Consider the following 16696-nt stretch of genomic DNA (forward strand, 5'->3'; position numbering starts at 1 on the left):
AGATTCTGCTTCTGGAACAATCTAGTGACCTAATTATTAAGTTATCTTGTTTAGAATAAGTATGTGTATATATAGAGAGAACCAAACAAATCTGTGAATTTCACAGTTGCCTGCTTTATTTCTTAAGTAAGTGATTCTGTGTCCTAAAAGTTTTCTGAACACTAAATTTGAGCCTAACTTACCAGTTTGTGAATGGAAATGCCTTATGTCATGCAAGGAGACTTGTACTCATAGAAAGTGGCCGCTTGTGAGTACAGTTGTCCTTTTATGAAAAGAAGCTTCTGTTCACGGAGTAGTAAGCTAGGATCCAAATCCAACCCTATGTGTCCTGAGGTTTTGTTTTATAGTCCTAGGTTATATAAAAGCTCTATTTAGTTGCAACAAATACGTTTTGATATAGAACCAATTAGTGTGCATCATTCAGGAAAGAAATAAATTACAAAGTGGGAAAAGTGATTTAAATCAATTATATAAATTACTCTTTGTTCCTTGATAATTTTAAATAATAATGGAAATAATTGAAATCACTCAGCAACTGCTTTGATTTAACGTAATCTACTCTGCATTCATTTTCATTTTCCTATATTGAAATGTAGATCAAAAATACATTAGTATCTGCCACTTTCTATATTTCCTAGAAATGATTATGAAGAACTAGCCCAGCAGTGTAAAACTTTTGCTAAAGATTTGCTTGCACAGGCACGAAATTCACGGGAGCTTGAAGTTATACTGAACCACACTGCAAGTGATGAGCATGTGGATAAACGAGGACTGTTAGAAGAGAGAATGAATTTGAGTCGCCTAAAGCTTGCTATTAAATATAATCAGAAGGAGGTATGTTTTCTTTATTAATTTATTATAAAGTCATCTGACAAATAGATGGGATAGAATATTGATATTATTTAATTTATTTATATAACACTATCAATATGCATGGCACTTTACAATAGGACAGGTTCCCTTCCTGAGAGACGTGCAGTCTAAAACAGACACAAGGGGAAAAACAGAGGAAGGGGAAAGGATGATACCAGGGAAAATGGGAAAAAAACTGTAATTATTTCATACTGTATATTTTACAGTGTGTGTGTGTGTGTGTGTGTGTGTGCGCGCGTGTGTGTGTACACACACACGTATATATATATCTGTGTGTACTATATATATATATATATATATAGTACATAAAATATGTACTTTGGTTTAGTAGCAGTAAAGGGACTGGGGTAGTGCCAAAGTCTTCTTGGAAAAGTTGGTTTTGAGGAGGAATTTTGACAAAAGTAAGAGAGAAGATATCCTGCAGGTGATCTGCAAGGAGTTCTTATGTTAGGTGTCCTGCTAGTAACATTTGCAAAAATGACACATCTGTTTAATAAACACTTAAAGTGCAATTCAGAAAATGTCCTCTCAGCCTCTTACATGGTATCGTGTAGGGCAGTGTTTCTCAAACTGTGGTTTGGGACCCACTAGGTCAGGGGTGCTCAATAGGTGGATCGCGATCTACCGGTAAATCGCGGAGCCCTGTCTCTCCAAACTGTTAATATGTCAGTTTTGTCTAGTGACTAGACGAAACTGACATATTTAACTAAACTGACACTGAAACTGACACTTTAGCTGCTCTTCAGGCATGCAGCAACAAAACTGATGAAACTGACTAGACTCCAGCAGGGGCTCCATACATTAAAGGGGGTGTCTGTCAGACGCTTCCTTCCCCCCTGGTAGATCTCCGGGCCTTGCTGGGTTTCAAAGTAGCTCTTGAGCCAAAAAAGTGTGAGCACCCCTGCACTAGGTGGTTCGCAAGCCAATTTCAGATGGGTTCCCATTCATTTCAATATTTTATTTTTAATGTATTAGACTTGATGCTACCATGGCATGTGACTTCATTGGGGAAATGTTACACATCTGTACTTTTAACAGGCTACTCTGTATGAGTATGCTTTTAACAATGATAGTAAATGGAATTTACTCCTGGGTAAGTGGGGGTAGGATTGCAGGTTAGGAACATTAAAAAATTTTCCTGCTTGGTGACATCACTTCTGGTAATGACATCGCGTCTGTTGAATTCTCATTCTAAAAAGTGGGTCCCGGTGCTAAAAGTTTGAGAACCACTGAATAGGACTTTGGGATCCATTTGTTTCACAGTGGCTAGTGCAGTAATGCACCAGTTTCAAAGTTCTTTGAGACACTTCTTATAGCAGTGAGGCAGAGCCAGACTTAACAAAGATGTGGTAACATTTTGATACAATGTTGTTGTAGTCATTGTGACTAAGGTATATCTGTAGATTGAAGATAAAGTATTATGCAAGGTTTTTTACAGTAGGTCTCATACACTACAGTACTATAGCAATTCCTCACTGTATCACTTTAATGGGTCTGTTACTCAAGTATCACGCTGATTATGTTGCAATTTATGGACTCTAATATTCTTACTGCTAGAGAAAAGACAAGAAAAGATGTAAGAAGGTTATTTGCCTAGGCAGAGTTCTGATTTCCTAAATAAACTTGGGAAGGGAGGAGTTTCTCAGCTGAACTGGAGATCTACCTTTCACTTGCTCATTTGTGACACTGGAGCCCAGTGTGATACAACTCATATATCGTCGAGAGGAGTGGTTACTTACAGAATTATATCTAAGATTTGCTTATTTTTTGCATTCAGTAATTGCTCTACTGCTAGCAAATATATGAAATTGTAATTAAGTATTGAATGCATGCTGTTTAAATGTGAAAGTTCAATTTTCTGCCATGATCATAAAACTATTACTCAGAATGTAAGCTTTAAAAAATGGTGCCAGTCAAATTGCAACTGTTAGAGTAACAGCACAGAACACACTTATAATAATTGTCTCACTTCTTTCATATGACCTTTCACATCTTGAGGCATTTTGAGCTTGCCTCTTTGAAAGGCAGTACTCGATACTTCTACAGGTTAATCATTTCTGCCTGTTTTTCTCACTAGTTTATACAGAACTTGAGTATTGAGTTTCATGGTTATCTTAGAGCAGTGGTTCCCAAAGTCCTGCTTGGGCTTTGGGAACCCTGTAAGTATTTGTGGGGGAGAGAAAGGGGAGGAGAGGGGACAACAACATGATGGGGTGATCCTGCTGCTGCTGGGGAGGGAGAGGTTTTGCAACTTAACTGGGGTTCACTGAATCTCTCTGGTGGGTCTGGGGAGCCTGCAACCTCCTCTGCAGCCCTCCTGGCAGCTTCAAACTCAGGTAAAAAAAAAAACTTCCTGTTTTCATTATGAAACTGGAAGTGTTTTTTTTTTCCTTTTTCTTAAAAGTTTGAACCTGCCGGGCTGGCTATGGAGGAGATTGCAGGCCTTTCAGACCCTCCAGAGAGTTTTATTAATCCCCAGGTTAGTGGAGAAACCCCCTTCCTCCACGGCAGTAGCACAATTGTTCCAATCATGTTGCTGGCAATTTCTGGGCCCATTCCCCTTAAAAGTGAATGGGCCTTTTCCGGTTCCCCTGGTGGGTCGCGACCCACCAGTTTGGGAACCACTGTCTTACAGGATGTTTATTAATGTAAATATTTTCCCATTTCAGTTTGTTTCTCAATCTAACTGCCAGCAATTTCTTAACACCGTCTGGTTCGGACAGATGGCTGGATACCGCCGCAAGCACACCTTTAAGAAGATTTTGACAGTCTTGACAGTTGGTATATTTTGGCCATTACTGTCTCTTTGTTACTTACTGGCCCCAAAGTCTCGAATAGGCCGAATAATTCATACTCCTTTTATGAAGTTTATTATTCATGGAGCTTCGTATTTCACATTTCTGCTATTCCTTAACTTGTACTCAGTTGTCTACAATGAAGATAAAAAAAACACAATGGGGCCAGCACTGGAGAGAATAGACTATCTTCTAATACTGTGGCTCATTGGTAAGTATGAAATAGAGACAAATTATATTGTCAAAATTCTATTGTTGGGGCCTTGATTCATCCCTGGTAGTATTAGGTGATGATGACTTAAAGAAACCTCATATTTCCTTTCTATTTGATCAGGGAGAAGGCGGAGCATATCAGTCTCTAATACAGTCATGCGCCACTTAACGAAAGGGATTGGGACTGTGATCTCTGTCGTCAAGCTGCACTTGTCGCAGTCTGGACCATCAGCAGGGAAGGGAATGATTGGCTCCCCTCCAGAGGGTCATCTGAGTTTCCCAGAGCTTCTGTCCACTGCCTCTGCAGAGCTCTGACTGAGGAAATCATGTCTCTCATTCGACTTCTGGTTTCATGGAGGAAACTGGAAATGGTGCGAGCGACACGATTTCCCTCAGTCGAAGCCTTGCAGAGGCAGCACGAGGACGTGTGCTGCCTCTGGGAGGCTCAGAGAACCCTCCAGAGGGGAGGGGAACAGAGCTCCTCTTGCTTTCGGAAGGTTGGGGTGTGTGACCCCAACGACTGCGTGACCACACATGGTTGTTGGTTATGCAATCCCGGCATAAGCTGGAACTTCGCAAAGTGGCACACATCTGTAGTTAAAAAATAATATTTCTCTTTATCATATCTAGGTGCTATTTCTCTATAGTGTTTCTTTGGGGGTGACTGATTGTGCCGTAGTTTGAGGTATTAAAGTAAAAGTTTTAAGCGTATCCGATCTCTGTTTTAGGATTCTTATATTGGTCCGAGAGAGAGAGAGAGAACACTTGTTCCCTCTATATCCAGTATTCTTACTTTCTGGTATAATTAAACACAGGAATTAATCCTTATCTATCTGAATTTATGTACTGAATCTTTTTAAACTGTTCAGTACTGTTAAAAGACAAAAGAAACTACATAACATCTGCCAGGTATTCTTTTGCCTTCTTTTACTGAAATGCAAGTTACATATGAAAATCCTGCCCTGCATTGTTTGTGGTGGGATGTCCATAGGACCCACTAGGTCTAGGATAGAAGACATAATTCTATAGGGCATAGCAGAGCCTTCTACCAGTAGCTGGCCCACATAGGGTTGGCCATAAAGAGTACACTTGGGGCCAAATCTGATATAATGGAAATAACTGTGTCTGATCATTCATGTTTATCTTGTTTCATATAAGACCTCATAATCTTGCTGCAAGGGTTCAAACACCTTATCTGTGGGTCACTCAGAGGTCAGGGCTGTTCAGGCATGTTGCAGCAGCCAGGAGAAACCCAGAGGAGAGCAAGAGGACACAAGATAATGCAGAGCATAGCTAAGTTCTCTCTTCCTTTCTGCCAGACTATTCCATTACACGGAAGAGAGGAATGGCACACAGTACTGTATAAGCACCTTGTTAATGTCTTCAAAAACAGTGGCAAGGCTCAGATTCTTTCCCCCCTTCAATCAGACTACAGGGCAATTAGTCTCCAGGGTAACCAGACTCTGGGGCCAAAGTTATCATTTTCACTCCTTCTGAGAAAAAAGTAAGCAGTGCTCAGTGCAGTACTCAGTGTTTCCATTTAAATCAAGTGCACCTCATTCTCTTTGGCGGGATCACACCTGACCTCATTTCATTTTGCAAATGTTTGGCAGAGGTCTAGTTTTTAAACACCAGGATGTAATCTTCATTTCCATCTGAAACAAAGTCCAAGGCTACAGTTCATTGCACCCATGGAAAGCAATGGCGTCTACTTCTGAGTAAATCAGGTTACAACTATGTGTAGCTGCGCTTGTTCATACTCATTCCTTGTTACTTGTCTCTTTGCTGTGAATTGAATTGCAAACTCCCAGTTGTATGTTATATGTGGTGCCTCTGGCTTAACACACGAGGCACCTTTAAAGAAAGATTTGATTAATGGTTCTACCAGTATGTTGCTTACTGTGCACTTACTCTGATAGTGTTTACAAAAAGGTTGTGAAGACCAGAATTTAAAAACTTAATGAATAAAAGTACAGGTTGAGACTAATTATTTGCGTGGGTTCCGTTCCAAGCACTCACACGGATAAAAAAAACTGCACTATAGCAAATCAATTTAAAAAAACAAAGTTTCTTTGCTCCAGTGATTGAAAAAGGCCTTACTGACCTTTTGAGTCTAAGACAGTGGTTCTCAAACTCTCTGGAAGAGTTTGAGAGCCAGTAAGTCTTTGCAGGGGTGGGGGGAGGAGGCAGCGGGGGTGGGGGGAAGGCAGCAGCGCGATCCCCAGGAGGCAGGAGGATCCTTAAGGGGGCAGGGACCAGGGCCTGCAGGTTGGGGCATTGCAATGCCCCAGTTTGGAAAGCCCTGCTCTAAGATTAAGTCATTAAGAAGACAATCCATCAGCACTTCACTCAGCTCCTCCCTTCACCAATGCAAAAAGATCACCTTTCTTTCACGTGCTGGGGGAAGGAAGGGGTCCAAAGGAGAGAAGGATTGATGATTAGCCTGCTGCCCTCTCTATCTCTTACTCATTAAGGAGGCTGTTGTTAAAGGACTGTTCAGTTTTTAAAACTGATTTTAAAGGGATGCATTTTTCCCCTTCTCCAGGGATCAGCACATTCTTTCTCATTTGCAGGGGCCATTTGTGTTGAGTGAAATCCGTGTATAAAAAATCCGTGTATAAATAGGCTGGACCTGTATATCTTATGATCTTTTGGTTGGTTGGTTGGCAACCTTCAGTCTCAAAAGACTATGATATAAGCCTACAGTATTCCCAGGTGGTCTCCCATCCAAGTACTAACCAAGCCTGACCCTGCTTAGCTTCCGAGATCAGAGGAGATTGGGCATGTGCAGGGTAACCGGGGGTGCTATGATCTTTTACTATATTTTTAATAAATTAGAGGCTGTACAGTTCTTAGGTAACAATTACTGGTAGGTTAATTTTTAGGATGTGGCCTTGGGTAAAATCAGATAGAATTATAGATACCTCCCTAAGTTTAAACCCCTCCAACTTTTCCAAGAGTCATAGAAAATTCCATTATTTTTGGCTCAAAACCTGTCCTCAACTTATCTGTGAGATGGACTTATACACAAGTATCTACAGGTCAATGAATTTCATGTTTAGATTTGGGCCTCATCCCCAACATCTCTCATTATGTATATGCAAGTATTCCAAGATGTGGAAAAATCCAATATCCAAAATGCTTTTGGTCCCAAGCACTTCAGATAAGGGATGCCCAACCTGCATTTACATGTTATAATTTTTATTATTAGGAAATAAAGTCACCTGCAGTCTTTGAAATACACTTCTTACTGTTTTTATCCACACTGATTATGAGTTATGATTATGACAGGGAGAAGTGAGAGTTTAAAGGGAGGCTGAGGGATAAATAACCCACAGAAGTATACTTAAGTGTGCACCCTTATAGTATGATCCAAAGAGCTTCGGGCAGCCCAATCCTGAGCTGCCCGGGGCGCCCAGGTTTGGCGGCACCGAGAACGGCTGCTGCCGGATCCTGCGCGCCCCGGGCTACCGCGGGAGGCACCTTGGGAAAAGAGGATTTTCATCCCTTTCTCCTGGGTAAGGTAAGCAGCCCCACAATGGTAAAATAATGGCAATGGTAAAGGCGCTCATGTAGGGCACCGAGCCCTCCACGAGCACCTTGGATGCCGCCATGCACAAGATTGGGCTCTGCATTGGCAAACAAAATGCCTTGGATGCGTGGAATGCATTAATATACATAGGATGTGGTGTGTATGCTGTCATAAATTAAGATGTTGTATAGGTGTTATGGGAGTAAATTGTCCCTCTGCCCAAATTGTGTTTGTAATTGAGGTGGCAGCCATTTCATTCATTCATGCAGTGTATTTATATACCACTTTTAAACAAAGAGTTTTCCAAGTGATTACAAAATGAAGGAATGAATTGGTTTCCTGTCCCAAAGGGCTCAGTCTGAAAGAGACACGGGAACAATAGAGGAAGGAGAGAGAAGTAGAAGCAAGGACAGATGAGAAAGTATGTGCAAATTACGCACCCACACACATAGCTATATGGATAATGGGGGAAGTGGGATGGCACAGAGCTCCTTTTAGTGTTGCCCCCTTGACCTGTCAGGATGCTGCTGGCATGCACCAGGCCTGGGGAAAAAACCCTATCCACCCAAAATTGACTACTAGGGCCAGATGTTTCAAATGTCCTTGCCAGGGGCTGTGTTCTCTTCACTCTGATTGGAGGCAACAAGTCTCCATCTTTCCCTCTTTCTGGCTCTAGCAGTTGATGACCTGACAATGTCCTGATTATGTAAAACAAAATACAGGTCATGCCCCATTATCCACTGGGGTTCCATTCCGGAACCCCCTAGTGAATTAAGAAAATCAGTGGATATCAAATCACTAGAAAAGTAGCTTTAAAGACTCACTTCCAGGTTTCTTGCTCCTCCATTGTTGCTCCAGAATGCAAAGGAAAACACCACCAGAGTGGTCCTGATCCAATGAACACAGCCCCCCCCCCCCCCCAAAAAAAAACACCAAACAAAAATGAGCTGGTGAATGTATTGAGTCCTATGGAAAGCAAAACCAAGCTACACACTTGTCTTTACTTATGAATAAGCAAACATACCTTGGCTCCTGATGATGGTCAATCGAAGGGGAATGCCAGGCTACCAGTATGGTCCCTTTCTGATGAATGTGGAGCATGGTGAGTGCTACAGAAGACAGTTCCTTCCCCCATAGTACAGTAAAAAGAGGTTTGAGTGGGTAAGACTTTTTCCCCCCCTAGTTTTGTAAAGCTAGAGGGATCCTGATAGTGTGTAAGTTTAACAAGTGAGTTCTGGTGCTAAATAGTTTGGGAATCATGGCTTTATTGGAATGGATTGTCTTTTCCAGATTCCTCCCCCCCCCCCCCCAATAGTGAAGCCTCATTTCCTCTCTTCATCATTCTGGGGTTGTTTTTTGCTGTTTAAAGGGACTCTTTGAACCTCAATCAAGCCCAAACAATAAACATTGTTGAATTTAAAATTGATTTTGTCCCAGATCACACTGAACTGGCTTAAATATAAACTTAAATTGGGACTGGTAGAGCTAAAAATCTTACTGAGTTTTTTTGGAGAGGGGCTTGAGGTTATTGCAGTTAGGCTACAGAGAGAATTCACTTGTTGGAATAGGGTTGGCTTCCTCATGTCATCTCCCCTTATTTAATTATTTGTTTTACTTTATTTATAATTATTTTAATTTTTCAATTATATATAGCCCGACTAACTAGGTAAAATGGCACAATTTCAGTGCTTGCCATGAGCAGCTTCAGTGCTTGCTGCATTCTCAGAAAAATGCTTTCTGTTTGATGATGTCACTTTCAGCCATGACAATACTTCCAGTGGATCCCAGACAGATTGTCATTCTTGAAAGTGGGTCCTGGTGCTAAAAAGTTTGAGAACCACTGATCTATACCAATGCATTCTGGGGTGACAATGGAGGAGCAAGTGGGTCTTTAAAGCTATCTTAAACCCAGAGAAGCTTGCAACCAGTGCTGTTTAATAGGAAATTGAATTTTGGTGCTTTTTTTCCTTATTACGAGGTAGATCTGGTATCAATGGTTAGTCAAATCAGTGGATGCCAAATCAGTGGATACTGAGGTCCCACCTCACACACATATTCATGGTTACATATACATACATGTTTATATATATAAACATACAAAAATAAAATAACAATAAACCTCTCCCCCCCCCCCCAAAAAAAAAAAAAAAGCTAGGTGACATAGAAATGTTTTTAAGCCTTTCTGGAACTGCTCTACAGAAGGGGCTGATCAAAGATCCTCTGGAAGATTCAGGAGTGCAGTGCCACAACAAAGAAGACTTTTTTTCCCTCCAACCTTTAACTCGGATTGTGGTGTAATTCTTAGAAGGCCCCTGCCAGATGACCTAAGGTGACAAGCCAGACTGTATGGGTGTAGGTGATCCTGAAGATACTGTGGTCCCTGGTTGAATAGGGCTTGGTAGGTTAAAATATTGCACTGATAGACTATGCTATACACAGGAAACTAGAAAGATCAGAAGTCTACATGTCTAAGATGTTTTTCTTTAAGCTTGGCTCTGATCCTGTGCTTCTACCTAGATCTTGTTGAGTTGGAAATATTATGAAATTTAACTGTGGCTTGCTATGTGTGGTATTGGATCAATTTCCAAGTTAAAATGTAACTTGGAAATTATGCCAAATCTAACACCAAAATGTAAACATCAGTTTTCTTCTATCTATAAAGACTGTAGAAAACACATTAAAATGTGTTTATTTTTATTCATATGTACTTTTATTCATATGTACTGAATAAAAGTTCAGTAGATGTTTGAAGAAAACAGAGTTTTTTGTTTTGTAGAAGAATATCCTGTCAAATTCTTGAAATTGAGTTTGTGACTTGACTTGGATTAGTAGTAAATGATTTACATCAGCGCTGATCTTTTCATTTTCCTGAGATATCCATAATTCACTGATTTATTTAATTCACTCCTATCCTTTTAGGTCTTATAAAATCCTACATATGCTAAAAGAATATGGGTGGGGTATATTTATCTAAGAAAGCATATAATAAAGATGTTGGTACAGGGCTCAGGCCTGGATATAAGCATACCCAGCTCATAATGCTCTTCTCAGAGAAGAAGTGAGAACTGAAATCCATGTAAAATTCAGATTTTAATTCAGATTGGCTCAAAACAGAGCTGAACAGTTTCCCATTTTGGAGGGGGAATCGCTTGGCTTATTCAGGGATGGGCACTCGAGTCCCACAACTCAGTTGTAAGTCCAACTTAAGTCGCATCATTCAAAGACTTGGACTTATGACTCAGAGCTGGGGACTAGTGACTCAACTATGGATTCAAAACCATTTCAGCTTTGTGTTTCTGGTGTGTGTGTGTGTGTGTGTGTGTGTGTGTGTGTGTGTGTGTGTGTGTGTGTGTGTTCTTCCTCACCTTTTTTTTCTTTGCCACTTCTGCATCATGCCACAAGATCTTGTGGTCAATCTGGAAGCAGTAGGCATCCAGCAGGCAGATGTGATGTGTGGGTAGGATCCAGGAGGCAGGGGCAGAGTTGAGTGATGAGGGGAGGAGGAAGGCTTCTAAAGTGATTTTTTCTTCTTCATGAAGCTGTGGGAGAGACAAGAAGGAGAAGGAGTTGGGGGAAGGGTATGGAGGTTCTTTAGGATGTAAGAAGGAACAGTTGTTTTCTGCACAAGGAATGAACAGACAAGAAGGAGGTAGGCAAAGGATGGGGGAAGGGGTTCTTTTTGTGATAAGAAGGAATGGATTCAGGTTTTTTCTGCACAAAAGGACAGGCCAAAGGATGCAGGCAAAGGATGAGTGAAGATGGTTCTCTGAGATATACAAGGCTTCAGCTCTTCTGGCACACTTCACATTTGGTGCTGTCCTCAGCAGGAGCAACACCTGTTCCTCCTGCCTGCCTCTTCTCTCCCGCATGTTCCAGGCCAGGAGGGCAACCAAAAACGAACTTCAATACATCACTGGTGGTGGTGTGCCTACAAAAGTGTGTGTGTGGGGGTACCCTTCTGTCATTTGCAGCCCCATAAGAGTGTGCTGCTTTAAACGTCTGTGCAGTTGATAGCGGTTATTTTTTCCCCTGCTAAAGGCAATGAGACTTTGAGGTGCTTTTAGCTCATATCTCCGCACTTGGGGGTGAGCAGGCATTTCTCAGGGCAGACTGCAAGACAATGAGAGTGAGGTAATCTATTCATTGAGCCTAAGGAATGCTGCGCGCCATGAGTCTCTGAGGTGCAGGTGCTGCTTGGCCTCAAAATTGCACTTGGGGCAACTTGGGCATTTCTTAGAGCATATACTACAGGACACTGACTACTTTTTCCCTTCCTTCTTCCAGGAATGGTTTGGTCTGATGTTAAAAGGCTCTGGTTTGATGGCTTAGAAGACTTCTTAGAAGAATCCAGAAATCAGCTTAGCTTTGTCATGAATTCTCTATATTTGGCCACTTTTGCTCTCAAAGTAGTTGCTCATAACAAGGTAAATCTCATCTCTGTAGAGCATCAACAGTGTATTACTATAGTACTTTGCTTTTTCAAAAATTGCATGGGTCTCAGAACCACTAAGGCTTCGAGTATGTCTTTGATTTCAGTCTTTGCATATTAACCACTGATATAGAATTTAGACATATACAGGTCAAGCAGAATGTTAGATTTTTATATTTTCTTAGGTTTTGGATGTGTGGGCTGAAAGGGTTTCTAGGAAAATAATTATGTCTTTTGTGCATTTAGGGCCCAATCCTATCCAGTTTTCCAGTGCCAGTGTAGTCATGCCAATGAGGCATGCACTGCATCCTGTGGTGGGGAAGCAGTCACAGAGGCCTCCTCAAGGTATGGGAACATTTGTTCCCTTACCTCAGGGCTGCATGGTGGCTGCACCTGTGCTGGAAAGTTGGATAGGATTGGGCCCACAGTCTCCAGTTGAAAATGAGATGAAATGACAGGGATTTTACTGTTCAGCAACTGGACTTGTATTCTTTCTAAGATTAGCGCATTGACTAGTCACATTAATTAGCCATGTGCATTTACTGCCCATGTTTAAATCATATAAGCAAAACCCCTTTGAATGCTTTGAATTTATCCAAAGCTTTGCACAGTTTTTTGAATGTAAGGTAGGCCTGCAGATTTTGTGCATGTTGGGTTCCCAAAAGGACTTCATACACTGATAAATTACAGTCATCTGTGTGTAATTCATCCAACATTTAAGAACCACTTTCAATTTCAGTGCTAGTTAACATATATACAGTGGTTTAACTACTTCAGAAGTGAGTATATTGGGAGAGCATAATTTGAAAAAATGTATATGCAAATAATTAGGCATGGAAAGTAAAGGTCTTTTGTCAGTCAAGTCACTTTCTGGCTTTCCAGATGAGGCAAATCACAGCTGAAAGCCAGCTGGTGCTCTTACTCTCTTACCTCCTCCACGCCTCTCCCGCTTCATTAAAAGGCATTGCATGTTCTACAGAATTCCTCAAACTAACACTTCACAATTTCTGTCCGTCATTTGTTGTTATATTGCTGAGTTATATACAGTTTGTATATGCAACCATCATGAATAACAGATGAGACTAGGGATTTTTATGGTACATTTGTATATAATGCATTTTCTTACACATCAGGCATCTATTAATCCTGGTTAGGGTTCATTGTCTCCAGATGATGCTGTGTTACCATCTGTTAGTTCAGCCTGGAACATGACTTCCCCTTATTTTCTGGAAAAAGAAAGTGGATATGTCAGAAACTGACTAATTTGCAGTGGTCAACTGCAAGGTTTATTTTTGTTTTCCTGAAGATAAAACGTTATTTATAATCATATATACAGCACCTTGGACATGGACCAAGTACTTTAAATTCTGCATCTTGCTTTTCCTCATAATATGAAACATTTGATAATATGGAACATTACACTTTTATTTCCATATTCTACACGACAAACTGAGCCTAGAGTTGTTACTTATCCAAGGGCATCCAGTAAGACTGTGGCAGAGGTGCAACTTAATCTCAGAGCCAGTCCTATCCAACTTTCCAGCACTGGTGTAGCTGCAGTGCAGCCCTGAGTTAAGGGAACAAATGTTCCCAAACCTTGAGGAGGCCTCTGTGACTACCTTTTTACCACAGGATGCAGTGCACCCCCATTGGCACGGCTATACTAGCATTGGAAAATTGGATAGGATTGGGCCCTCAGTCTCCTAAGCTATCTTAGTCCTCTTTATCCTCAATATTTTAGCCCATATTTCCCTGTGACCATTTAACCCTATTGATGGGTAGCGCATCTAACCCTACCTCTGTTTGCTTTCTTTAAAGTTTTAAGCTGTTCCAAATGACTTCACATGCCATTCCCTTCTTTCCTCATTTTTCTTTTTAATATAGTGCCATCAGGGTACATCATACTTTAGAAAGAGCAAAAATAGAGGTGCCTGCTCTGAGATACAGTGTGGTGTAGCTACAGTCTAGATTGATACAAAGAAGACAGTAATGAAAGGGGAAGGGAATGAAGACAGATATAAACTGGGGAAGCAGATGTGTATGTGCTTTCTTCAGTTAACACTATTTTGCATTATTATACCAATTTCATCCACATGCTTTTCTCTTTCATCCAGTTTCATCCAACCTTCCATGATGTTTGTTGGCATTCTTAAGTTTATTTCTGTTTATTTAGGTTTTGTACACATTTACATGTGTTATTTAGTTATTTATGATTTTCACCATCAAAAATAAATTTGCAAGCTTATCCTGACCTCTGCACGCCAACTTACCACTGGCATGCACTGTCGTGAATGTGCCATGAGACGTGTTTGTGGGGCTTAGTGCTGGCCCAGTGCCAGAGCTAGCCCAGTGCAAGCTCATGCTGGGCTAGTGCTGGTGGAAAGCTGAAAAAATTAAATATAAAATGTAAATAAATACATTAGAGGTGGAACTTAGATGAATGAATGAATGGGCCCAGGATTTCTCCAAGCACCAACACAGCCCAAGAAATAAAGCACACATTTAAATGGACCCCATTCCCTCATACCACAAGCACAACACTGGTTGTGTTTGGTCAACTGGTCCAGAGGCTCTCAGGATCAGAGGCTGGCTGCAGGCCAGATAGAGGCTGAATGCGGGCCGCATCTGTCACCAGGGCCGGGATTTGGAGACCCCTGATTTACACTAATGGTTCTGTAATACAGGCCTTCCCTCATGATCAAGACAATGTGTCCTAAATACATTTTATATGCTGCTTTCCCCTGCTCTCATAGCATGATATCCCATCTTGACATATATGGGCTGGTTCAAATGTAACATTTCCTTGTCTCCCATGGTTAAGAGATAAGCAGTGAGCTACAAGATAATGTGCTCCCTTCTCTCAGTTCCTTTTGTCTTCAGCATGAGGATGTATTATATGTAATGTAGTACATGAAATGTATTATATTAGATAATAATATATCTGAGCACTATGTTTTCAACAAAAAGTTTATGAAGTAGTATACCTAAATAAAAAGATGATTTCCTGTCACAGAGGGCTCACAATCTAAAAAGATTAAAAGAGTCACTAGCAAACAGCCCCTGGGAAAGATGCTGTACTAGGGTGAACAGAGGCAGTGGCTCTCCTCCTGCTAGATACAAGAGAACCACCATTAAAAAGGTGCCTCATAGCTCAGTTTTTAGTGGTATGATATATGGATGCACACCTATAATGAATGAAATGGTCTTGCTGTGACAGGATTAACCTGAACTTCTCAGATTGTTTTCGTTCACCTGAGACTGTCAGAACTGGTTTAGATAGAAGGAAATGGAATACAAAAATGTTAATAGAGCAGCTGTTTTAACAGTAGTTATTTTACCTCATATAGTGCTGGATCTTGACCTGGTTTATTAGTGGTTATGCAATATTGCTATCTCTCATTGGTTTTCAGTCACTATGATAATACAAGCCACTGTACTAAAGTAACTGTATTAAAGTAACTTTTCTTTTAAAATCTCTAGTTCCATGATTTTGCTGAGAGGAAAGATTGGGATGCCTTCCATCCTACATTGGTAGCAGAAGGTCTATTTGCTTTTGCGAATGTTCTCAGTTATCTTCGGCTTTTCTTCATGTATACAACAAGCTCGGTCTTAGGGCCACTTCAGGTAAGTTGTCATATGGGCCAAAAACTAGATGTGCTGTTTTTGTCTCTTGATTGGCTCTACTTATAGCTAAACTCGTCTAAAACAGTAGTCTCCAGTTTGTTAAAACTGGCATCTATCTCGAACCCCAGTTGGCAAAATGGGACCCATCTTCAACAGTCAGTGGACAAGGAAGTGGGCAAGTGAAGAGTGATGCTACCACATTCCTCTTTCTTTTCTTGCCTGATGGGAGCTAATCGGCATGAGTTGTTACTGCATCATTCTTTTCCTTCCAGGCCTAGTAGAATGAGGGGAGGGGCATGGCCAACAATGGCATGGCAATAACATGCACTCAGTTTTGAGAGGTGGAAAGAGAGAAAGAGGAAGTAAGGCAAGGAAGAAAGTAGAAGTCCTGTGGCAGGGGAGAGTAGGAAAGACAGGTGAGAGATTGAGGGTGTCAGTTTGAACTCGATGTACTTGGCCCAAGCAACCCCGCCAAAACCTGTTGTGAGGCTTGCTTCATCTAAATTAGATGCTGCCTTGAACACTCTTTTTTATTTGGCGGGAAAGGCACAATGTAAACATTTGAATAAATAGGATCCCCAGCCTTGGCTACTGTTCACACTGTGAAGGCACTGCCATGATCCACTTGAGGTTGCGTTGTGACCTACTTCTGGTTTCCATCTTCTGGTTTCCTGTTGATCCTCAGATCTAGAGGATATCATATGTATATGATAATTGCAACTAAGGAAAGTAACACAAGGTACAATGCAAACTCTTTTTAATAACTTTCAAAAAGCCATAACAGCACAGGGAGGCAAAACATCTGGTTATTGAAACTTCTCATTCATCTTGAAAAAAGTTCACTATGTAATGTACATATTTATTTATGTGTTGCATCTTTAACATTTATTTGTTATTCATTCTCTGTGTAGTGAAGTCAGAATTCCAGATAAACCTAAACAGCCAACAATCACTTCATTCAGTGACACACTGAAGCTTTAGTTGCTCTGTTGACAAGCATAGATTAATGCATATAATATTTTCCAAAAGCAGGTCATAACTTTCAAATGTTTATAAAATATGGCACTGCATTCAGTCAACAGAACTGGATATATAACTGCAACACCTTCATTTTTCCAGATGCTTTCAGGTCATCTTGCTTATTCTTAAACTCCTTATAGTGAAAAAGCTATTAATTGATTGATGTTTTTATATTTGTTGTAAGCCTTGTTGTGGCCCCATTTGAATAGA

At 40.8% G+C, this 16696-nt stretch overlaps 1 protein-coding gene across 1 annotated transcript in view; it reads left to right on the plus strand.

Moving 5' to 3' along the window:
- TRPC1 (transient receptor potential cation channel subfamily C member 1) overlaps positions 1-16696 on the plus strand; it is a 33421-nt gene that overhangs the window by 9885 nt on the left and 6840 nt on the right. Inside the window, exons 6-9 of the mRNA XM_066619421.1 lie at positions 639-834; positions 3543-3879; positions 11698-11837; positions 15323-15466. Coding sequence (XP_066475518.1) covers positions 639-834; positions 3543-3879; positions 11698-11837; positions 15323-15466 — 817 coding nt within the window. The remainder of the gene's footprint in view (positions 1-638; positions 835-3542; positions 3880-11697; positions 11838-15322; positions 15467-16696) is intronic.

The sequence above is a fragment of the Tiliqua scincoides genome, chromosome 3 (assembly GCF_035046505.1).
Source record: "Tiliqua scincoides isolate rTilSci1 chromosome 3, rTilSci1.hap2, whole genome shotgun sequence".
Classification (NCBI taxonomy): Eukaryota; Metazoa; Chordata; class Lepidosauria; order Squamata; family Scincidae; genus Tiliqua; species Tiliqua scincoides.